General features: G+C 39.9%; 2 protein-coding genes across 2 annotated transcripts; both read left to right on the forward strand.

Moving 5' to 3' along the window:
* Window positions 1–5,363: 5,363 nt before the first annotated feature.
* On the forward strand, window positions 5,364–11,375 carry LOC310923919 (stromelysin-1-like; the record flags this gene model as incomplete). Its single annotated transcript, XM_083884804.1, has 10 exons — window positions 5,364–5,468; window positions 5,617–5,861; window positions 6,321–6,469; window positions 6,563–6,694; window positions 7,566–7,727; window positions 8,138–8,357; window positions 9,055–9,188; window positions 9,745–9,904; window positions 10,817–10,920; window positions 11,155–11,375. 10 exons carry the CDS (start codon window positions 5,364–5,366, stop codon window positions 11,253–11,255), a joined length of 1,512 nt encoding a protein of 503 aa, XP_083740930.1. The 3' UTR covers window positions 11,256–11,375.
* A 5,610-nt stretch (window positions 11,376–16,985) lies between these two features.
* On the forward strand, window positions 16,986–23,794 carry LOC310923920 (stromelysin-1-like; the record flags this gene model as incomplete). Its single annotated transcript, XM_083884805.1, has 10 exons — window positions 16,986–17,093; window positions 17,873–18,114; window positions 18,204–18,352; window positions 18,660–18,785; window positions 19,312–19,470; window positions 19,604–19,760; window positions 20,532–20,665; window positions 21,153–21,312; window positions 22,543–22,643; window positions 23,694–23,794. The coding sequence occupies 10 exons, from the start codon at window positions 16,986–16,988 to the stop codon at window positions 23,792–23,794; spliced, it is 1,437 nt and encodes a 478-aa protein (XP_083740931.1).
* Between the last annotated feature and the right edge of the window lie 1,366 nt (window positions 23,795–25,160).

Here is a 25,160-nt window from a genome sequence, read left to right on the forward strand (position 1 = left end):
AACAGCACTAAGACATTTAATTGTCAATTTTATTACAAAGCTGATAAATTGCACCCTTGTCTGCTATGGTAGCATCTAAAGATTTCCCTCTTCATCACATTGTTCAAAGACATCCTTTGCTAAGTGAAACCTTTGTGGGTGCAGGTTTGCTCAAAGCATACAAGGCTCTAAGGGTGTTATTGGCACTTCATTTTATTCATCAAAGTAAAGAAAGGGTTGATTGCACAAATGATGTTGGTCACCAGATAAAGAAGATAAGTAATGAAGGTAGTTTATGTTTGATACTCATGATTTATTGGCAGCTATTTAAGGAACAATGTAGACCTCTACACAAAATGACTGCCAGTAGTTGATTAATAATTTTCAAATTATGACCATGACATATGAGAGCAGGATGGCAGGCTGTTTCCTAGAGTGCTTCCTCATTCTCCTTGCTCAGGTCTTTTTGTGGAAAGAGAACTCAGGCATCTCAAGGTGGTGTTTTCTGTTTCATGCACAAATACTGTGTTGTCTAAATATCTTAGGGCTTCCAAGTCAAATTATAAAAGCTGTCAGCTTTTTCAAGTCCACATCAAAAGGAATTCCAGAAAAGTTAGGAGATTCTTTACATGGCAAAGTTCCCTATCTCTTCCTAATATTTAGTTCAAAGCATTGCAGTATAACATATAACATTAACATGCATATAACATTAGCATGTAATACATTAACAATGTGGCTAATGATTGTCACAAAGTCAACTGTTCAAGCAGTTTTAAAGAGATGGGATGACCAGCCACACATCAGAAATCATCTTCTGTGGACTTGTATTCTGCTCTACACAACCAAAAATCTACTTGAGTCTAAAAAGCCATCACCTTAACTAACAATCAGAGATCTGGCAGCTTATTCATATCCCTTATAAGAGAATTAGAATCTCACAGGTCTTTGACCATAAAAGACCATGCACGGGAGGAGAGAGAAGTGCAGCATTTTACTGACCATTCCCCTTCAGAAGGAAAGGTGGGACCCTGCCTGCATTTCAGTGACCTCAAAGGTTTGGTCTGTTGGGACTGTGACATCTGAATCTCATAGGGGCCAGAATGGTAAAGAAGAAACAGTGAATTAATTGTGTATCACCACCACAGTGCTTCCTGTCATGCCCATTGCTCAGGCCATGTCCAAATTCAGAGTATGACCCCAATACATTGCCACATATGAAACAAGGGTGTCATTATTTCCAACTTTCATATTCCGGTTTACATCCTGCAAACCTCAGAGTTCTTAGGATTGGATTCTGCCACACCTCTTGTTCACTGATGCATAATATAACACCAATGGACTGCAATCACTCTGTGACCTGCCTTCTAAGCTACCAAGTCAGGCATTGCTGAGAGGAAATGACATGCAGCTTAATAAACTTATTTATATACAAAATACAAGTACGGAAGTGATTTCATCTTTGTTATGAATAATGATAATACTCAAGGATACCCACATCAAAAATCTCTAAATTCTTGTTTAATTAAAATCACTATTGAGTCTAGCTCTACATGATATCTCTCAGTTTGCAATGGAAACTAGACAAAATTCTTAGATGAAGTAGAAAAGTGACAGTTATTATTACTATTAGAAGCTGTATATTAGAAAAGCAGGATGAAGATATTCCACTGATAAATGGAAGTATATGGATATACAGGCAAAATCATGGAATTCAAGTCAATATCTGTTGCAGGCTCAGTTTCAATACTCTCAAAATACTGTCTTGCAGAAAGAGATCGAAAGTTTTATTTTCAGTAAATATTTTCTGTTTTTTCTGAGACTTTTAATAGCAGACCTACCTTCTTCCATGCCACAAATTTTCTGCTTGCCTACCTCCCCTAATCAGTTACATGCTATGATCCAGCTGTTATTTATTAAAGACTGGCTCATACAATGATGTACAGGGCTTGTGTCTTTTCCTGTTCAGTTATTCTTCCTCAAGTCCCAGAATCTCTTTATATGAATTTATCTGCCAATTCCATTCAAGTGAAAGAAACCAGCAGCTTCTTCCATGTCCAGGCATGTCCAAGATCTTCATAACACATCCTGCTACCTTTGGCACAAGTAGGTTAAAGAAGGAGAGTTTAGAAACAGTGTGAGTGAAGGGGAGGTGGAAAAGAAAACATCTACAGATCCTCCTAAAAAGTTTAGAAGGTGAAATCATAGCGTGCATTAAGTGAAATCATAGCGTGTGTTAATTCAAGCTTCCTTTGACTTTATTTGCTGTTGTTTATAGAATTAATGGCAATTGTTTATATGACTGTGTTAAGTATCCTTCCACTTCTTTCTGTAAGTCGAAAGTGCCAAGCAGAACTGGAATGACGTTTCTGGATGGAATCTCAATAGTAAAAAAAAAAAGAAATGGCAAAATTCCCAGGTAGAATTTTGACAAATCCACTAAAAACCCTGGCACTTGGACTAGACCCCACAGGATAACAGAAATTACACTGCCAGAGGACAAACAGTTCTGTGGTGGAGGAAAACTAGCCTTGATGTTGGCAGGCTTTTGGTGAAATCCTCTGTTCTGCTGCAGGGGTCTTCCTGGGAAAGTACCCACTCTTGTCCCTGAGTGCGTGGCTAACTGCTGGTGATATGGGATGAATGAGTCTGAGTGCTGATGAGCTGAGGGAAGAAATGAGAAATTCCTGGATCCATTCTGGATGCTTTGCTGCTGCATTAGCTGGCAAGCCACCCCTGACGTCTACATGGTCAACCCAGCTGAAGGACAACAAATGACTTCAGGGCACAGGGGGGATCAGCTTCCCAGGATGGGGATGGGAACAGCAGCATCTCTTTACCTATGGGACTAAGGCATGAAACAGGCATCTGATTTGCTTCATGCCTTGTCAAGGATTAAATGATTCTGGGCACTCCTTAAGCAGAACTCATCAACTGGTTGACCTAGGCGAGGGTGCCATGTGAGGTATCAGCTCAGCTCACTCCATTCAAATTAGAGCTGCATCTTTGCCAATAAATCCTCATTGTGTTCCCTGGCAATGTAATTTTCAAACACTTTAAACTTCTGATTAAAGCCACAATATGGTTCCCATCTTCATCCTGCAATACTTAAACCAGGGCTGAATACCCACGTTAGTTTGAACACTAAGGCTTCTGTCTTAGGGTTCAGCATATGAAGGCGAGTGGACTCTTGGATCCATGTGCAAGTATCACACTTGCTCACACATCTCAGAGCCATGCAGACTGCTCAGCAGTGAATTTGCATCACTTGTGCTGCCAAACACAAGGCAAGATACAGCTCTTCCTCCCAGCACTCACCAGCCACTCCATAAAATTCAGCTCCAGCATGCAGGCAACAGGATCTGGAGGGGGAAACAAACAGCTGGAGCTGCACACATGCCTATTGGCAGCCATGCAAAAAAGTCACTGAGAAAGAAAAGCTTCCTAAACATCCAAAAGGCTCACTAAATTGTTTGCCAACTGGGTGTGCTGCATCTCATGCTCTGACTGCTTGGCCCCTGGGCACAGAAAACAGGGTGTTTGCAAAACATTGAGCTGAAAGCAGAGGATAAGTACCATATGCAAGCTGCTTCTGCCAGGTGCAGATATACAAACATAGTATTTAAAATGTCCCTGTTTTGTGTCTGGATTTCTGTGTGGAAATGCAAACATCATACTCTACAATTGCAGTTTAGGATACTTTTCCATGACTAGCAGAGACAAACCCTGATGCTGCCAAAGGAGAGGTCCTAGCTTCCCAGCATTCCTGGATGCCTTCCTGCACTCCTATTCCCATCCATGACATCCCACTCCTCCCACATGGAGGGTCTTCTCATCCATTAGGGTGCCAGTGCATTTGCTAACTTCAGCAGCAAAGTATTTTTAGTGGGTTAGGGTTATATTTCTGGGATGTTTCCTGTAGCTTCAGTCCTCTGAATTGGTTTATTGAGGACACACTTGGTATCAGAAGGGCACAGGAAAGCAGAAGAATGCTGGCCAGGCTGGGAGGAGCAGGAGGACCCTGTCACAGCAGCAGTGGGCTATTGGCAAAGCCACCCTCATCCTGCTGCAGCCTTAGCCATAAACATTTGTACCACTTCCCTCAGTGGTTCAGGGACCTGGGCTCTGACCTGGGTCACACACACAATGTGACCTGACTGTTCAACTCCAGTTTTCTTTGGAAGGAGGCCATGCCTTTCCCCAGGCCACCTTGCAGACTGCAGAGCTCAGCTGCTGTGGTGCTAGGATGGTTTTTATGAAGTCTCCAACATGTTTTTTCTCACTGGAGAAGTGGTTCCTGTTTTCTTATTTTTCTCGTGTTCAAAAGAAGTGGATTATTTTTAGCTCATGTTTCTCCTTTTGAAGTTGCATGTGGGTATTAAGTCAACACAGAAGAATTTTGCTTCCAAAGATGGATGTCTCAGAAAGGACAGTCAATAGACATTGAGTGACAGTGGTTCTGTAATCCTTCCACGAACTGAAGCTCACCATGTTCAGAAAAGGACACGGGAACTGAAAGCAGGATTTCCGTCAAATTGGGAAACTTTGAATCTATGGCACAAATCCTCATCACCTTCCATCTGATATTGGAGAAGTTTATTAAAAGATTCTGCTGAAAACCCTTTATCCCTAAGATGCCTGTAGTTCTGTAGGGCAATTTCTGCCATTTTTTCTTTAGCTGTGAAACCACCCTTGGCTAATAGGCCATGCAGACCAGGATACATGATCTGGGGTGCTCTATTGAGACTTTTTACTATGTGGTGTGAGGGAGAAAGGGGATGAGGCCATAGATCCATGATTACATGGGCCAGGTAGCAGCACAAAAAATGATTCAGTAACAATTCTGGGCTGTCAGGTTCAAGAAAGGAGAAACTAGTTTTTTGTATAATTGGCTATGTCACTAAAATTATCAGGTACAGGACAGTCTAAACGAAGGGGTTCTTTCCTGGCATGCTGAGGTCCTGCATGCAAGCCACATTGAGGAAACTGAAGGCAGTTTCTGGAGGTCCCTTCTCAAGTACAGTGAAGAATTACAGATTGTTGACCCTCACAGAGCCAGGTCACTTCAGCACCTCTGAAAAATGGGGTAGTTTTTGTCTAGCCCACTTTAGGAATGAAGAAAAAAACAACATACTGTCCGATAATATGATTGCAAAATCAGGGGGTTTTGGGCAAGGTAAACTGTCATGTGTTTGCTTGCTTCTAAATCCAAATTTGTTTTTTCTGTTTCTGTGGAAAATCAGAGGATGTTATAAGCTGAGTCATACCATTATTGACTTTAGCAAGCACAGCACTGATATAAATAGTGGAACACTGGTGAGTCTTAGACAGAGGAAAAAGAGATTGAGAGGTCTTCTAGCAAGAGTTGGTAGGACAGGGAGACAAAGATGAAGACAAAGATCCTTCTTTTCCTTGAGTTATTATATGTTATATCCTCCTCTGCTTTTCCAGTGGCTCCAGAAAAGGAAAAAGAAGATATGCAGTTTGCTAAGGTAAGGACTACAGATAGAACTGATGAAAGAATTTATTGAGAAAATGAACATAGTGATATATTAGCAATGTAGAATATTTTATAACCAGATCTCTGCATTTGAAAAGAAAGTTTTATATTCTAAACTGTTGCTTTTTCTTCCCTGTCAGAAATACCTTGAAAATTTCTATGATTTTAAAGAAGAGAAACATTCTCTGTTTAAAGCAAAGGACTTCAGCCACATGGCTGACAAAATACGAGAGATGCAGTCATTCTTTGGGCTGGAGGTGACTGGGGAGCTGAATGAGAAGACGCTGGACATGATGAAGCAGCCTAGATGTGGAGTACCAGATGTCCGCTCATACAGCACCTTCCCACACAGCCCCACGTGGAAAAAAGAAGATGTGACCTATAGGTAACATACATTAGAGCATGTCGTTCTCTACACCACTGGGAAGCTTTGTGAATGCTAAGCAGATGTAATGTCTACAGGTTCTCTACTATTTATTTCTGTGCTTCTCCATACAAAAGCTGCATTCAGGATGAAAGGGATAAGAATGTGGGCGCTATTCTGGCTTCCAAATAGTGATGGGAATACCAAAATTGGAGTTTACATTAGTTAACTAATAGCCTATAAAATAATATACTCAGTGGATAGAAGGAGTACAACTGAATATATACGTTAGGGTTTCTGAAAGACATTAAAGAAAAATGTGAAATCTTCATCTGTTATGTAATAAAAATATATTGAAAATAAACCACTTGAGACATATAAATAATTGTATCAACTGAATAAAATATTTGACCTTGAGACCATGTATCCCAGTCACATGTGATCTGTTTGCTTCTAATTACTTTTGTCTTTAATTCATAGGATTTTGAACTACACTCCAGACATGCTGCAAGATGATGTTGATGAAGCAATTGCAAGAGCCTTCCAGCTCTGGAGCAGTGTCACTCCTCTGAGGTTCACCAGGGTCTACGGAGGTCAAGCAGATATAATGATTTCCTTTGCAGCTGGATGTAAGGAGACTCTATTGCCAGGGAATCATAGTATTTGTCCCTTTTTCTTACCAAGATAATGAAAAGTGTTCATTTTTTCCCCCTTATGTTTAGTTCATGGTGACTTCTATTCCTTTGATGGTCCAGGAGGAACTCTGGCTCATGCCTACGCCCCTGGCAATGGGATAGGAGGAGATGCCCATTTTGATGAAGATGAAAACTGGACCAAATTTACTACCTATAGTGGTAGGCAAGCTTAAATATTGTGTTGACTGTTATTTTATTAGAAAGTGTTGTCTTCAAGATGTTGTAAAGTCACATATGCTGGGGCAGTAGTTCCAATATTTACTGAGATGTAAAATGTCAGCATAATTTAGTAAAACAGTTCTGCATATTTTCATCTGGGATACAGTCACAACAGTCCCTTGAAGTTAATGCAGACTGTAAGTACAGCTAGAGTGAAGGAAATTAAGTTAGCATGGAATAGCAATGCTGGGTAATCATGACATCAAAAGACAGGGAATTTTCACCCTTGGATAATGACCTTAAAAGTCACAATATAAACTCTCACATTTGGTTGGTGGGTTGGTTGCTTGCTTTTTTGCTTGGGTTAGGGGTTTTTTCTGATTTAAAGTGATGCTCATCTTTAACTTCTAGAAGGGAAAAAACTTTGAATTTATTGGTGAATAAAATTAAATATAACAGTGAAATGTTCTGGTTTCCAGCAGTGTCCAGGGATTATGTTACATGTTACTGGTTTTGTGAGGTAGTTACCAGGCAAATTCTATGCCATTTACTAGTCCCAAAATCTGATCAGATGACTAATATTAATTGCTATTAATATTAAAGAAACCTCGATTCTTTATTGGAATTGGAAAATTTCTGCAACATAGGCAAAAACTGTTCCCAGAGTGATTTTCCAGTGAGAAATCAATGCCCATAATTCAAAACTCATTTCTTCTCCAGGAGACCAAAGGGCTCTTGCTTGGGCATAGTTAGATTTTGCCATTTTTTAAGACCATGAATGATGCATCTCACATGAGAGAATGGTGCCTGTAACCCGCTGTCATGTAAAAAAATGTATTTAGCTTTTGTTCTTTGTGCTGGATCTTTTTAGGATACAACTTATTTCTTGTTGCTGCTCATGAGCTGGGCCACTCGCTGGGTCTCAGTCATTCCAACGTTTTTGGTGCTTTGATGTATCCTACATACATGCCTGTGGATACGAGGAACTACCAACTTCATCAGGATGACATTGATGGCATTCAAGCCCTCTATGGTAAGCAAGAAGCATAATTTTTTGGTGAATGATGGATAACAATTTATAATCAATTTTACCCAACAGATAAGACGTACTGAACTCCCTACTACAAGAAAGATACTGAGGTTTAATTTCTGGTTATTATTTTTGGGCAAATCTCTTGAGGTTTTTGTGGCTAACAGTCTACACTGCAAAATGGAATCTGTAGACTGTATTCATTCCAGTTAGTCAAAAAACCCAAGAGCCTTTCCCCAATGATACCAGAGGAACAAGCCAGGTCGGTAGCATTAAACCCTCTTATCTTCCACAAAAGGGTGGTTATGTGCACAGCTACCTATGCATTTGGCTTCACAGGGTACAGCCTGAAATGCTATGACATGAACTGCTTTGATCCACCTTCCAATTCGACACTTTTGTATTTTCCAAAGGACCTCCCAAGAAATCTGATGCGCTTCCAACAAAAATTTTCCCCCCCCAAGAACCAACTGAAATGGTACCTGCAGAAACACCAACTCCAATGCCTCCCAGGGAAGAACCAACAGAAATGACACCCTCCAAGCCACCCCAAAGACCAAATGACTGTGACCCTCATCTGAGTTTTGATGCTATCACTACTCTCCGTGGGGAAACACTGTTCTTCAAAGGCAGGTGAGTGCTTTTATTTCTAGCAACGTCTTTTTGTGAGACTCACAAAGGCAAAGCATAAAGTTCAGTTCAAGGAATTTATCCTCTCTTGGTTCCAAAGGAAAATATTTCTTTCTGTGAGTGTTAAGGCAACTTTGAAAAATTTTACTAGCCCACCTGGGCTGGGTGAGTAACGTGGTTTACTGGTAAGTGAGTATAATGTTTTAATTCATCATACATCATCATCCATGTCTACTAAAATTGTGCAAGACTGAATAACTCCAGTGTCTCTCCTCAGCCTCTAGCTTCTTCACATGCAGCACTCTCCTCATCACAGCATCCTGTGTATGGGCCAGGGAGCTGTGGAAAATGTCACTGGTGACTTTTAGTGTCACTCTGACCTAGGATTCTGAGCTTGACCAACTGCCCAATACTGTCTAGGGAGAGCCCCTGCTGATGTAGAGTGTCTTCGTTTGGGGCACACTCTGACACTGTGCTGTAGTGAGTTTTTGGCTGGGCACATCCAGACTGGGGAGAGCAAACAGCAGGCCAGGTTCAGCAGGACAGAGTGAAGGGCTGCATCCCAAAAGGGGTAGTATCTCTGCCTCATAGGGAGCACTGGTTCCAGCATCCAGACAATAGGATTTAAAGTACATTTATGGGCCCTTGATCTCCTCATGAAGTACAGACAATGAAGCACTGCTGGTTTTGTTTCTATCAGCTATATCTGGCGCAAAAGTCCATATTTCTCAGCAATTGAGCACGACACCATCTCCTCCTTCTGGCCGTCACTGATAGCTGGCTTTGATGCTGCATACGAAGTTGACAAGAGGGATCGAGTACTATTTTTTAAAGGTACTTCTCTTACATCTCCATTGGTTTTTTATGCATACATGAATTTATAGCAATACTGCTAACGTCATTTAATCATAATGGAAGGAATATTAGGCTAATATTCATTTTAACTCTAATAGTAGTTCTACCACTAATAGAGGATATTCTTAATATTTAAATCCATTTAAATTTTGCAAATTATGTTATTGCCATTAACTAATGCTGCTTCACAATGGTCCTGCACAGACTTCCTTTGGTCACTGAGAGGGAAGACCCTAGCTGAGGCAAAATTAATTGCTACATTACATTAACTAAATATATTTTTAAAGATGACAAACACACCTAAAAATATATTGACTTTTAATTATTGAGTATATAATACTCTTAATGACTATAAAAAATAAAAAATCCAACAGCTGTGAGATAGTCAAACTTCTGTGCACCCTAAGTGGGTAATGTTTTCAGGTGGACATCTATGCTGTTTGGTGGCATTTACTACACAGAAAGCTCTAGGGCTTTGACAAAAAGGAGATCAGACTCCTCAAGAATACTTACAATTTTTTCTGTTTTCTTGTAGATGACCAGTACTGGGCTGTCAGTGGCTACCAGATACAGTCAGGGTTCCCCAGGCCCATTCACAACCTGGGCTTCCCCATGAGTGTCAGGAAAATTGATGCAGCCGTTCATGACCAAAGTACCAGGAGGACCTATTTCTTTGTCGGCAACAAGTACTGGAGGTAAGGTTCTTCTCTCTTCTCTCTTCTGTGCAATAGATTATCAAAACAGCTTTTTTAATCAAGTGATATGAATATTTGTACAGGAAGTTCACATCCTCTTTTTGTCAGCCTTCGCAGTCGCTAAAAGCTGAAACTCAGTTACTCAGATCTTTTCATTAAAAAAGTCTGTTACACCTGAGTGTTCACTAACTCTTACCAGGTTGTGATTAAGGGGCAAATGAGTTCTGTCTATTCATTAAGAAGCAGTGTGAGCTAATATAACAATATAATATATTAAAGTTTGTCTAAAAATATAAATTGAGTAGACTTTGTCATCGTCAGGTATTCATTCAGTAGATACTAAAAAGCAGAAGTGCTCTGTGAAATTTATAAATGATAAATCAAGAAAGTTATAGAAGGAGATTAAAATACTTTACTATTAAAATTAATATTTAAATTAATTTAATATTAGAATTTAATATTAAACATATTTACTTCATAAGAAACAGTTCAGCTAAGCAGTTATCTTAGCCTAATAATTAGCCCTTAATACAATCTTGAAAGAGTGTTATTACACCTGAAGTTTGCATTTCTCTTACAGGGCCACTTCATACATTCTTTGCTGTAAAATTAAAATAATTATGTTTGAATAATTATTTAAGATTTTTACTCAGTATGAGCCCCATTCAACCTTGTTGTCAGTCTCAGGGAATGAAAGTAAATGTTCTAATTTGATATTCTGAAAACAGACTTACCTAGGCTACTAAAGATGTAAATATTCACACAGCCATGATTTATACAACTCTATGAGATCACAGATTGCAGGTGCTGGATTTTCAACTGAGAGCAGGCATATTTTGTAAAAAATCAATCTGGTTTCAACATTGAATATCATATGCTTATTCTCTGCTTCCATGCAATTTCTTTATTTAGTTTCAATGAAAATACCCAATCAATGGAAAGAGGCTATCCAAGAAAAATAGCTGCTGACTTCCACGGGATTGCCTATCCAATTGATGCTGCCCTTCAGAAAAACGGTACATTAATTAAAATGCAATTTTAAAAAACCCCAAAGACCACCTACCAAAGCCAAAAAATTATGTTTCAATACATATATTAAATTTGGGGAGGGGGGGGGGTTGTTTGGTTTTTTTTGTTCTGTTTTGTTTTGTTTTGTTTTGTTTTAACTCACACAAGGAAATTGTGAGCATGTAACCATAGGTATATAAAATTACAATATTAATTTGTCTTTTTTTTTTTTCTAATTCTAGGATATTTCTACTTTTTCCATGGATCGAACCAGTATGAGGTTGACATCAAGAGGAGGAAACTCATCCGTATACTGAAAAGCAACAGCTGGTTTAATTGCTAGAACTATTAAGTGATGGTGCAAGAATATATTTGTACCAGAAAGTTTTTCATATTTCTTGATTTTAAACAGTGTCATTCAGCTGTTCCTGTGCATCTGAGTCTGTAATGATGGCCTTTGGCATTTCTAATTTAAAACCTTAAAATGTAAAACCTAATGTACAGTTTTAATTTATTTTGTTCTCCAACTATTTATTAATCAAGTTGTTTTTGAGTAATAAAGTATTTTGCTTGAGTTTAGCAATTCTTGTGTTCTGATTCAATCCACTGGAGACAACACATCTGCTGCAACTACACACAGGCCTGAATGGCACCAGGACTCAACAGCATTTTTAGCAGAGCTCAGTGACCGTGGGGGGAAAGCTAAAGAGAAGTAGAGGTGCAGTCCTTGCAGGCAGTTAGAAAGTACCCAGGTGACAAAGGAGGGAAACAAGATACTCAGGGACAATGTGGGGGAGGCATAAAAGGGAAGAGGAGATCCTACACAAGAGTGTGTGAAGGCAGAGGCTGGAGTCTATGGCCTCACATGCCATGACCCCTGGCACAGGGACAGAGGGGTCAAGGTAGAGTTTGAGACATGGTAGTGGGCTGAGAGGACCAGTGCACCACTGCCCCTGAGGGTGGTTTCAGTGGAGTCATTGGTACAGCAGGACATGAGCAACCAGAGAGAAGGGTAAGTGTCCAGTTTGGGGATGGAGGTAGCATGCAGGCAGGGTGGGAAGTGATGCAGATATGACTACAGGGTCACAGGGAGTCAGTGGATTAGCCCTCCTGAGCTGTAACCATATGCCATGCAAAAGGAGTCAGGGCTGACAGTCCACCTCACAATGCTTGACAACAAATCAGAAACAAAAACCACTTCCCAGTGCAAATAAGCCAAAATGATAAGAGAAAAAAGCCAAGGGTTTTTATGTAACTACCTCAGATGAATCCTCCAGAGGAGGAGTGGTGAGAGTCAGAAAAGCATACCTACTTCCTCCATGCTCCTTTTCTGCATCCCTCTCAGAGGGCAATAGCTCAGTGAATTTAAAATTTAAACTTGAGCTTAAAGACAGCTTGGCAATAGTCCATCCTCTCTTTAAAGGGATTTGATCCCATCTCTTACAACACAGCTCTGATGATGCGATTGCACAAACTCGCTGTTGCTGTTCCTCTAGCAGAATTGGCAAAGGCAGAAAGAGAGGGTGGGAATGGCTGACAAGGACACCATTCCAGCTACCACAGCTAAAACCCATTTGGCAGAGGTAAGATTTGTTTCTGGTTTTCTGCACATGGCTGTTGCCTCAGACATCTGATCAAAGACATACAGGGACACCTCTCGCCCCATCCATCAGGGGTGGAGGAAGCCATGTGTCTCCCAGTGCACCCACAGGCCCACCTTCCCACTGTGCTCAGAGACAAGACCAAAGAAAAAGCAGCAGAGACGATGCTGGGTTGGATGGAGCTTTGAGCAACTTAGTCTAGGGGAAGGTATCCCAGCCTGTCACTGGTGGTCTGGAATGAAGTTACTGGGCTGGAATGAAGTTACTCTTAAGGTCCTTTCTACCCCAACAATTCTATGATTTTATGATCTTAGAATAACTCATCTCTGCCATCTTCTCCTCATGCATATTTTGTGCCATGCTAGATATGCTCAAAGTATCTCTCTAAAGCCAGGTTTAAAACCAACTTATGTTACAAATCAGGCCTTGTCTCAAAAGTTGCTTTTAGCTTTAACAACAGTCCCTACTGTTGTGTCAAGTAGGGACACAACAGCTCAGCATTGCCACAAGGGCAGTGGTTCACCACGGTGAAGTCATGCCCTGAAAAGTGGCTGAGCTCACCTGGCAGCAGTCCAGGCAGGGCAGAGACACAGGAAAACTGGTGTTGCCCCAACATCTCCCAGTGTCTTTCTCAATAGCTCTTGCTCTGTACATAGCCTATCCTGAACAAACTTCAGTCCAAGGACTTCAGATGCCTTCAGGCTTAGGCAGGGTGCTTGTGAGTACTGTTTGTACATAAGTAATGGAGTTTATTCCCCTTGTTTTTAAAAATGCCTACATAAGCTGATATCCTAAATAGATGCCTTCTTGTATGTGAAGGCTACTTTCAGAAATCAGGCCTTTAGGCTCTGGTTGCTGTCTGAGATTTGAAAGTGGTTAAGGAGGAACCAAAAGGAACATTTCAGCAACAGTAAAGCAGAACACTGTTGATGTTTACAATGACTCACATTAGATTAAAGTATTTCTCCTGCATAAGGTTTGTACTACTTTTTTAGTTATGATGTCCAGGAAACAGCAAAATTAAAATAGTCCCTCCACCTTTGGGTATTAAATAGCTCAAACTCACAATATCTGAAAAATGAGTGATATTTACTTAGCTGTGAATAATAATGTAACATGGGCAGCCTGGAGCAGAAACGGATGACAACATGCCATGGATTTCACATAGGCGAGGGGAATAGTGAGATGTGTTAATCATGGAATTTCTATCTGTATTTCTGTTTTGTTAATGTCTTAAATTTTGAAATGAAACAACACTACTTTCATTTTGGGAAAAGCCATGAAATTCCTGGCAAATGAAAGATGTAGCTCGGATGACGTTGGAAACTTTGGAATCAGGAATTCTGGAGCTGCCTGTCTATACTCAGTGAACAAGAGAAGGTTTCTTGTAACCATGATTTTGTTATAACTCATAAATTATTGCTGGAATTAAAGGCCTCTTGGTTGCCAGCAGGGGAAATTTATCCATAAATGTAATTTCAAGTACTCGTCCTGTATGAATAGGAGCTTTCCTCTGAATCCAAGAGCAGGCATGCAAATTAGTCACAAAATATAACCTGTTGCATCTAAAATTCTTGATAGCACAACAGTTGACCTAGAACCAATCCCTTGCACATGAAATCTCAGGAAAAAGTCCCTTAATAATTTCACTGACAGAAAGCAAGGGTGACCTGTGAGCAAGCTGACGAGAACTGGAACACCGAATGCTGCCAGGAAATCAGCATTACCATACTGGAGACCCACAACTGTTATATAAAAGCCAGAAGTAGGTCACACACTCATCTTTGTCAGCAATAAGATATTTTTGAGGCTAGGTTTGTGCTGCCAGGTCTGAGGGTTTGCAGCACAGCCAGGAAGGAGGTGCCAAAGGCACTGAGTTAAGCAATGTTCACGACAGCACAGGCTGAAGTTGCAGTTTTACAGCTCAGAAGTTTCCCCTGCACAGACCTTCTCTCTCAGTTTTGGCCAAGGGTCCCACACTGCTACCAGATTTCAGCCTGGCCAGGACACTGAGGCAGCAGAGAAAAGAGGTTTCAAGCTATGAGTAATTAAGCCCTTGGCTTTGCACAACAAGCCAACTTAATTTCATCCTATTGAGGTTCTATGAGATGTTATTTTTCTTTTCTCTGTACTACATAATTCATTTGTTTTAAAATATATAAACTGTGAATTAGCAGTAACCTTTGTGTTAAGGTTAATAATAATAATAATATTAATAAAATAATAAATATATTGTGTTGTATGTTATATGTTTTATGTTTTATGTTATATGTCTTGTGCTATATGTCTTAGGGTGGGGCTATGAGAATATATCCAAAGCAGAAGATAAATTACAGAAGAGGAAGAGATAAGGGGAATCCTAGGAGTTTACCCAGACAATTTTAAAGGTTGTAAAAAGGAGAACATAGTAATTTCCACACTGACTTCTTAAAGCTAAAACCAGAGATTGACATTATATATTGTGTTACTTCTGGATAAAGTCACCTCAAAGAACATCAAAGAAGGGCCCTGTGATAATGGAATTTTCTTTATAAAGCATATTCTAGGTAATTGATCTCTTGAGAGAAATGGGGAATAGTATCAAGAAAAGCGAGAAAGAGGTTGGCAGAGCAGCAAAAGTATGTACTTGAGAAAGCTGATAATCAGCAAACTATATAAATTTCATTAATATTTTCCTAGATTGTTTTGATGCCTTTTAGCAGGCCTCTCATTAGAGAGAAAGATGAGTGATGAAAATTTAAGACCTATAGTCTGGAGAGTTACTTTTTCCTTCTAGTACACATGGAGACACTGAGGGAAGAGAAAAAAGAGTTGGAAGACTGTAGGAGGCTGTAAGTACCAGAAGCTATTTCTGCAGAGAGGTACTGTTGGTGTGTAAACTGCACAGGAGAAGTCTGTGCCAATTTTTGGATTCATCTCACTCACTGTGGTACACCTCACATTGGAGTTGTTACCAAAAGCTCCCTCAGGGGATTGCTTCCCCTTGGCTCAGCTGGTCTATTTCTGGGTCATTCTCTGTCCATCTCCTTCCAGGACTAGGGAGGGGTTTTCTCCCTAAAGGAAGTGTCTCAGGTAGATGTCTGCTCTTAGGGTGGGAATTCAGTCCTCAGTGACCAGATAACCCTTGTGGAGTCCCACCAACCTTGCCTTGCTGTTCCAGCTGCCCAGTCCTAGCACCCCTCATGTCCTCCCTGTGGATGAGCCACAGGCATGCTGTGCTCTGGGGATCCAACACGGTGCTCTTCAGCAGGAAATAATTTCAGCAAATGCCACAAGTGTACAATATATTTATAAATTCTCCTTTCACATCTCTATTATCCTGGCAGCTCTGTGGAAGGTAGTTTATCTGTCTGCATATTCAAAGTCTCACCTGCTCCTCAGTGCTGCAGGCTTACCCAAAATGTGTCAGCCCCACAAAGAAGTCTCAGATATGTAAGACTGTCTTCAATGGCAGTAGATATCTCTCTTCAGGACTCCCATCCCCACTGCTTTGTCCTCATTTTTGGTAGTGCATGGAGGGTGTGGTTGGGTATGGAAGAGAAGTGCACAAAATCTAGAGTGGGCCTGGTATTGAGTCTCAGCAGTTTTTACCACCAATGGCAGAAATGGAAAACAGAGGAAACTCTCTCTGTCAAGGACAGCATCAAAGAGTTTGATCCAAAAAACTTCAGTGCTTTTTAAAACCTTATAGTGAGTATCAAAGAAGGAGAATGTGAAATAAAGTCTTTGGGCAATTCTCTGAGAACAGTAGAAAAACTACTGAATAAAAGTAGCATGAAACATATTGACTCAATTTTTATAATTTTTATATACACTTGGAAAAGGGCTTTCATTTATTTGTGTTAATTTCACATTTTCCTGCAGAAAAAAATTCATTTCATCCAAGGGCAAACTGTTTTGAAAAAACTGCATAAACAATGCGTTGCTTTATCAAGCAAGGAGTTATAGCAGTGACAGGACTCTGCCAAAAGGAAAGATGGTGGCACCATAATAGCCAAAAAAAAAAAAAAAAGTAAACCCCCCTGGAAAAAAAAAATAACCCTAGAAAATTATTTTTCTGTTTGTAGTCTACAGTCCTGTAACATTCTGGGAATTTTTATCCCTTTAGGCACTTCAACAACCATTCTGAAACTAATATTATCTTTGAATGGAAAGCTTTAAGTTTTGGAGAGTAAGACTACATTTTAACAATTAAAAGGTTAATAAGCTCATTAAAAAGAACTACAGGTCTATTATCTTCTCATTAATCATATTTCCATGTTGCAAAACCTGCACAAGGGTGGAGCTGGATGAAAGACAGCACTGATCTGTTTTATGGTAAAACTCTTGTTTTGCATGTTCTGTTGCTAACTAGACATTGTGAGAATCAATGAGTCAGGGATTGGAAAGCTTTATAAAGCAAAAAAATACTATATAAAGGTGAAGCAAGTGTGTGACAGACTACAAAAAGACTTCTATAAAGGCCAATGGGAATGAGAATGGGAAATCTCCCATTTCTCCTATTATTATGTGCAGCACTTTCTTGTGCTTTTCCTGCAAATACAAGGCAGACAAAGGAAGAAGGCATGCAGCTTATCCAGGTGAGGAAGGTAGAGCTCTGGGGAGAGGTTTGGCTACTGTTGAGCACCCATGGCAGTCTGTGTAACTAGAATAGAGCAGCCAAAGAGCAAGTAGAATAAATAACTGATTGAATATTTCTCAAAATGGATGTGTGATGACAAAGGCTACTTAAGCACCATCTTATTTTACTTTTTGTTAGAGATGAATTAAATCCAGTGATGCATTCACTCTGTGTTAATTCTACAAATAATTAAACTCCTGAGTCCATCTAGGGTGGGTTTGTAGTTCAGGTGGAAATGTGGTTATTTATGTGACTTTTGATATTATGAAATATAACTCTTCATGAAGTAAGTGTAGTATATTTTTCTGAAATATTACTGTCTAAATTGTGGGAAAAGAGGATATAACTACTGAAATTTCATATTCGGTTTTCAAATTTATTTATGTATTTCCAATTATTTCCTCTAAAGAACTCTAGGTAACCTTGGGGGGAAGGGTAAGTGAAGGGCACATTATCAGAAAATAATATTTTAAACAAATGCTAATTTTAAATGTATTTTGATAACTAAAAAATATTAGTGATAATACAATATAGTGATAATACAATGTAAAAAGCTACCATTAGGAGAGATATATTCATACAGGCTTTAACAAACTATTATCCATGCTGCCCTAGAACAGAAAGAAAAGTAACAAAGGCACTTGCCTGACTCATGTTAGTTTAATATCTTATAAGCTTAAAAAGCAAACATCATTGATTTTTCTAAGTTTTGGGTTTGTTTGGTTTTTTTTCCATTAGAAGTACCTGGAAAATTATTATGGCTTTAAGAAAGATGGGGGACCTTTTGTTTGGAAAAATCATAATGCAATGACCCAAAAGCTAAAAGAAATGCAGGAATTCTTCGGGCTGGAGGTGACAGGGAAACTGGATTCTGGCACTCTGGACTTGGTACAGAAACAGCGCTGTGGATTCCCTGATGTAGCTGGGTTCTCCACCTTTGCAGGAGAGCCAAAATGGACAAAGCAAGTCCTGACATACAGGTAATCACAATGGAATTCTTCATGTCAAGACAGTGTGAAGTACAGGGTGAGTAGTAACAACACAACTTGTTCTCTCCTGCATTTTGAAGGATAGTGAACTACACACCTGACCTGCGGCCAGCAGATGTCAATGCAGCCATCAAGAAAGCTTTAAGTGTCTGGAGCAGTGTGACCCCGCTGAGATTCATCAAGAAGGACAGAGGTGATGCAGATATACTGATCTCCTTTGCAGCCAGAGGTAAATCTCTATGTGACCATTACAAGTTACTGCCTATATGGAGCAGTTGACCTGGAATGATTTCTCCCATACACAGCTCATGTGGAGATCAATGTCCAGTTGAACAAGCAGACAGAAAAATACAGTTCTTGCTCTAGGTGCTATGGTTACAACTCTTGACAGACTTTGGGGCAGGGCATAGAGGCAGATGAAGAGAAGGAGAAAGAAAATTTAGGGAGCTGCTGGTAGTTCACTGGATCTATACCTGCTCTGTGCTGCTCAATGTGTGTGAACCCCCAGTCAGCTGTATTTGGGGTTTGCTCCTCAGGTCACAATGACTTCATCCCCTTTGATGGCCCAGGAGGCTCTCTTGCCCATGCCTATGCACCTGGCAAGGAATTGGGTGGAGATGCTCACTTTGATGAGGATGAAACGTGGACCAAAAGCACAGAGGGTAGGTAATTAAGTTCTCCTTCTCCATGCCCTTCCTGAAGCAAGTTTCACATGGACTCAATTGTGCAGTGTCTGTCTCCTCTCTTCCTTAAGAAGTGTTTAAATTGTCACTGATTTCAAGGAGCTATGGTTTGCATAGCTACGAAAAGCCTCTGAGCCTCTGGTTTAAGAAATTAAGGCCCCAGCTCAGCTTCTGCCATGCACTGCCAAGAGCTTTATTTGTAAGGGGGCCTCACTTCTTCCCACTCCCCAAACCTCTTCCTGCACAGTTACCTCACTGGCCCAGGGTACTTCTTCCACACTAAATTCTACAGGACCTACGGACTATTTCCTTGTACTCTGCTATAATGACTCCATTATTTTTACTTCTGATCATAATTTCATCTCCAAATGAATTTCCCACAAGAAGTTCATTTGCTTGGGCAAGCTGTTCTGGAAGCTTCTGACCTACCTTACGCCTTTCATGTTATTCAGGACAAATAAAAAGACACAGTTCTCCTATTATGTGTTTTGTTTGATGTTTTCAGGCACGAACCTGTTTTACGTTGCTGCCCATGAGTTTGGCCATTCACTGGGTCTTTCCCATTCCAAAGACCCCAATGCTCTGATGTATCCAGTTTACAGGAAATTTGACCCTTCAGTACTCCTTCATCAGGATGATATTACTGGCATACAGTACCTCTATGGTAATTCAGAATTTTTCATCTACTACTGCTTGCAATTTCAAAGACTTTGGATATTTTTCAATGACATTTTTGTGTACTGGATATGCCTCAATGAGTTCACACTATAATTTCTTCCATAAACTGCTTCTTTTAGGACCATCTCCTAACACAAACAATGATCAAAGGGAATCTACGGAGATAAAAGACCCAACTGAGTCAAAAGATCCTGCACTGCCAAACAGCTGCAGCTCCAATTTAACATTTGACGCTGTCACCACTTTCCGTGGAGAAATAATGTTCTTTAAAGACAAGTAAGTGAGCTTCTGAAAGTAAAATACCTGAGTGTCCGTTTTTAAATTATTCCCCACAGCAGAAAAAAATAACTTTAATTAGAATATCAGCCATTTTCAACAGGAAACAAGTCAAGGAATCAGGAGAAGAGATGGAAAACAAAAACAAAGAAGGTGGTGGAGAAATGAAGAGAGATAGCTATAAGGAGGAGGATGGCCTTTGGAACAGGGGATGCTGTCAGTAGGTTGGGGGGAAATGGCTCCTCTGCAAACAAGTGCTGTTTTTACTTTAGGCTGCAAGCAATTCCCAAATGTTCAACATCTGAGAGAGTTCAGCTTTGGCAAAACTCATCACCAACTCTGGGACACTTCACACCCTCTTTGCTGTCCTTGCTTTGAGAGACCTGAGGGCTTAACAGCCCTGACAAAATACCCTCTCTAGTGAGGATTTAGTTTACTAATAAAAGGAAAGGAAAATTGGGCTTTTGTTACCAAAGTCTTACCACTCATCAGCTGTGTTAAACAGGTCTCTCGAAGCTCCTCTTCTGCATAAGGGAAAATAAACATTTGGACAAAACTGTTCATCTGACCTATTTTAGATGTCTTCATCAAGAAGAGAACAATGGAAATAACTATCTTTACATTAAGTTTATAGAGAATGTAGTGTGACTAGCTCTGGTACATAGCTGGGTTTAATCAGATAAATACTGCCCTGTTGCCATGATGTGGTTTCATGCATTAGTGTGTGTGAACACCCAATTTTATTTAAAACTTGTTCTATATTTACACAAGGTACATTTGGCGCAAACATCCAGCAGTCAGAACAGCTGATTTTGAGTTGGTATCTTCATTCTGGCCACAGCTGCCACCTGGTGTTGATGCTGCATATGAAATTCCTGAAAAAGATGAAACGGTCATTTTTAAAGGTAAAGTGTTGTCTTTTTCTTTCCCATGTTGTCTTCCCAAATAGCCTAGAGAGTTTGCATCTGGCTTCAAAAACACTTAAGCTCTTTCTGTAGGATTCCACAATCTTGAATTTAGTGGAATAAACTGTTGTGTTTCAATCACAGAAATAATAAAATTTTCATCCAAGTTAAAGAAAATCTTATTTTTTAATATCCACATTGAAAATTTTCCTTGCCAAAACAAATGTCATTACTTTTCTTCTGTGAAATTTTCTATTGAATTTAAGAATGATATTAGCATTAGTATGAAGAAAGACTGACATTTCAGTTTTCAAAAAAAGTAATGTGGAGAACGATTGCATTTTTTTTTTTTTTTACTCTAGAACTATTTTCAGTTATTTTCAAGGTCATTGATTATTTTCAAGTAACTATCAGCTTTCATTAAAAAGACTGTGTCATTCCCAGAAGAAGATTCTCAGAACATGTTATTATCAACTTTTCTTAATAGGGAATGAATTCTGGGTTGTGAGAGGAGATACCATACTTCCTGGATATCCCCAAAAACTCTACACCCTAGGCTTCTCAAGAGATGTTACCAAAATTGATGCTGCTTTTCATAATGGAATTGAAGGGAAAACATATTACTTCATAGCAGACAAATTTTGGAGGTAATATTTCCTGTGCTACTTTTCTAAATAGAAGCAAACATAAGCACATGATCAATATCCTGTCATGATTTAGGATGCATTAGTCAGACAGTTTTGGTGATCTCCTTCAGTGTCGCAACTGGCTGAAGAAAAATATTTGAAAGGAGGTGGAACAGTGCTTTTAATTTTCCTTTTAGTTCATTTAATAGTTTTATTTGTTTATTTGTTTGTTTGCTTTCATTTCGTTGTCATGGTTAGAAAGTCATTGTACAGCTCCACAAGTCATCTCAGGAAATCAAGCAGAAGTTCACTATTCACATATCAAATGTTTCTGTGGAGTAAGAAGGAGAATGTCACCCACTCTCCAGTGACTATCAGTTAGTTTCGCAAAGTTGCTGATAAATGCCATGTACTCCAAATAATTATTTGTTGTGCATTGTTATCATTTCTTCCTTTTCAATCCTATCCCTGCTGCTCAAGTTTGTCTTACAGGACACAGATTTCTAATAGCCGAAGGAGGTGCTCCTGTCATGGAAGCAATAAATAATCTGAATTATTTTAGATGAACAAAACTTCTCTTTCCTTCCACCACAATAGCCAAATGATTGCATATACAGAGATCACTCTAGAGTAATTATTCAGCCACATATCTGTAGTTTAAGCAGAAGATCAGACTTCCATATTTTAGGTCAGACTCTCGTAACTTGAATGATGAAGAATTTGATCATTAAATCTCCTGCTAAGCAAATAACAGAAGGAAAAAGCTTTCACAAGCCTTCTTGTTCCAGCACTGATAGATAAACTGCACTTCATCGAAACTGTAATAGCTTGCTGTAAGTAACTCAAGTAAATTGACTTAAAATACTTTATAACTTCAGAAAAAGCCCAGATTTTTCCTGATAAACCTTTCTTACAGAGATATAACATGAAAGAAATCCTTTTATGATCTATTATCTATTGCTTATTTAGGCATGATCTCATAGAAAAAAAAACAAACAAACAGATTTATGGTGATGGTTCCAATATTAGGTATTCTTACGTGGAGTAAATAGAAGTAATTCATTCAGTGCAGCTAATAAAGTAATGATTAATTTATGGTAAATTGTGTCTCTTTCTACACTACCAAATGACACTGAAAATCTTCAATGAACTTTGTTATCTGTTGATAGGTAGAAGATAATGAGCTGAGAGGAATTAATAATGAGTTCTTTGCAGGTTTCACTGAGTCCTGTTTGTTTATATTTTATTCAGTTATGATAAAAGAATTCAGTCTATGGATAGGAAGTCATTGCTGATTAGAGATGCATTTCCAGGAATTAACGGGAAGATTGATGCTGTTTTTCAACATGAAAGTGAGTAACGATCCTTGCTAAAATCTGTATGAAATGCTCAATGTGATAGGGCTGAAAGTGCTTGAGCAGAGACAGGCATTTCTACATGCTGCTCAGAACCCACAGGATGGCCAACAAGACCCTGAAGCAGTCATATAACATTCCCATGCTTCACTTTACACCCCTTGAAAAATGGTGATGGTACACGTTTGGTGACAGCTGCACATCTGGAAAGGCCAGCTCTCAGGGAGAGGTGTATCTGTATTCATGCTGATGTGCACATCACACCATGAAGATCAACACTCAACACAGCAGCATTTCATCAACATCAGGTGTACCTATCACAGCCTGGCCCTCAGACATAAAACAATCAGCACCAGCTTCCCCTGCAGGAGGGTGAATGTCACTTAGACATGGAAATGCTGGACTAGACTCAAGGATACATTCACACTGCCACATATCACAGCTTCCCAGTTGCTTCCTTGCCCCTCATCTGCTGCTCATCCAAACCCATCGATGTTAATTATTTCATAATAAACCTTACCTGCTCCTAAATGAGTCTCACACGTGGTGCTGAGAGACCTCACTCCCAAGAGGGCAATGTGGATGTGGTAAGCCCATGATGGACCTCTCCTTCCCTGCATGGAATCTGGCAGCACCCATCAAGCAAGTAGCTACTCACACCTTGCTGTGCTCTGTGCCACACTCTGATCTGTGCAGTACCTACCCTCATGTGGCTGGAAATGCAGCCTCCTGGGGAGTTCAGTACAGCTGCTGTGTAAAAACAGATATTTTAAACTGAAGAGATGCACAGGATACACCTTTTGTAGAGTTACCTTGTAGGGTTCATCAAGGATGGAGCACGTGCACAGCTGGTTTGCTGTGGAGTGTGTCTCCATGCTACAGGGCCATGTTTTGCAGAGGTTACACCTGGGAGTACATGCTGTTGGCAGCATAATTGTATCCAAAGGTTGCTTTGAACTCTTTGAGGATGTTGTTAAAGTGTACTAAGCTTTATATCTGCAATACCATAATTCATCTGGGTTTGGTTGTTTTTGTTTTTTCTCCTAGACTTCCTTTATTTCTTCAGTGGAAGAAAGCAATTTGAGTTTGACCCTGATAAGAAGAGAGTTACACGCTTCCTAAAGACAAACTTTTGGTTTCCATGTTAAGAAAATGAGATCTGCAATGATGTTGGAAAGAATGTACTGTTATTGTGCTAGAAAAGTTTTTCTTTTATAAATATATAGAATGTAAAAGTACTTCAGCACTTGTCAGAAGATATCAGTCCTAGTACAATCTGTGTTTCTTTAAGTAACAGAACAGTATTGGTATTTAACATATTGATGTGTACATACATATGCAGTTAACATCAGGCTGTCTAGCTTACCAAAAAATAACACAGTTTTTACTTTTGATACAAAATTGTGACATTTTATTATTTCTGCCATCTTCTCTTCATTCTTCTTGCCATATATCACCCTACACAGAGCCCCACAGAGCCCTGCCATGGAGCTAGGAGTCCATGAGGAAGACCATTTCTCTTCCTAAAGTTAGGATTACTTTCAACCTGTTTTAGATATTTCAAAGCTAAGCAAGAAGACTTAACCAGTGCTCCTAGTTACAGTACACACAGGAGTTCCAGAGAGCAATCCCTCCCAACCTGAGGGGTGCTGAGAGGTGGAAGTTCTTTTTTACACTGACTGGAAAGGCAGTTTATATTGGACACTTGATTATAGAAGGCTAAATTTAAGTGTGATGAATTCTACTCTAAACCATTTATTGGTATATGTCATTTCCTGTGCAATGTGCTCTCAGGGAAGTTGGAGCAGATGACCCTACTGTTATCCCTTCCAACCTTACTCATTCTGTGAGCAAAGGCTCATTTCCACAGACATAGGAGCAGAAGGGCACACTGGGAAAACCCAGACACCACTGACCTGCCTCTGCTCCTCTCCAGTTTTCCCTGGGGAGTCCCCACTGGCTGGGGGACATCCGTCATGTGTAATTGAAGAGGTCCCCATCACCTCACCTTAGGGGCTGGGGGGGATAGGGATCAATATCCCAGGTAAGAGCATTTGCACATTTCATACAATTTATTTTGTCATGCTCAAAAGGGACTATGGGAATGTTAAGTTGATTACTGGAAAGAACAAAGGCAAGGAAGTGAAAGAATAAAGATAGACTGGGGAGGAAAGGGAAAATAGAGGGATAAGTGCATAAGAGTGGTTGGTTTTATGCAAACAGGCTGCACTCAGCTGCTTCTTTGGCCATGCCCTGCACGTTTGGCCCTCTCTTCTCAGTAAATCACATCTTATGTGTGGATGAGCTCCTTCTGTGTGAGCTTCAAGCTGAACTGGCTGCTGAGGAGCTCAAGAGAGGTGAACGCCAGCAGCTGGCGGGTCGCTGCAAGCTACAGGGATATGAATGTTCCTGGGGACACAAGAAGCAAGGCCAGCTGCTCTGCTGGGAGGGCTGTGTGTCTTAGAGCAGATCCTGAGGGCCTCCACATTGTTGTATTTCCATGTTGGTGCTTCA

Source organism: Zosterops lateralis (genome assembly GCF_965231275.1).
Source record: "Zosterops lateralis genome assembly, chromosome: 2".
NCBI lineage: Eukaryota > Metazoa > Chordata > Aves > Passeriformes > Zosteropidae > Zosterops > Zosterops lateralis.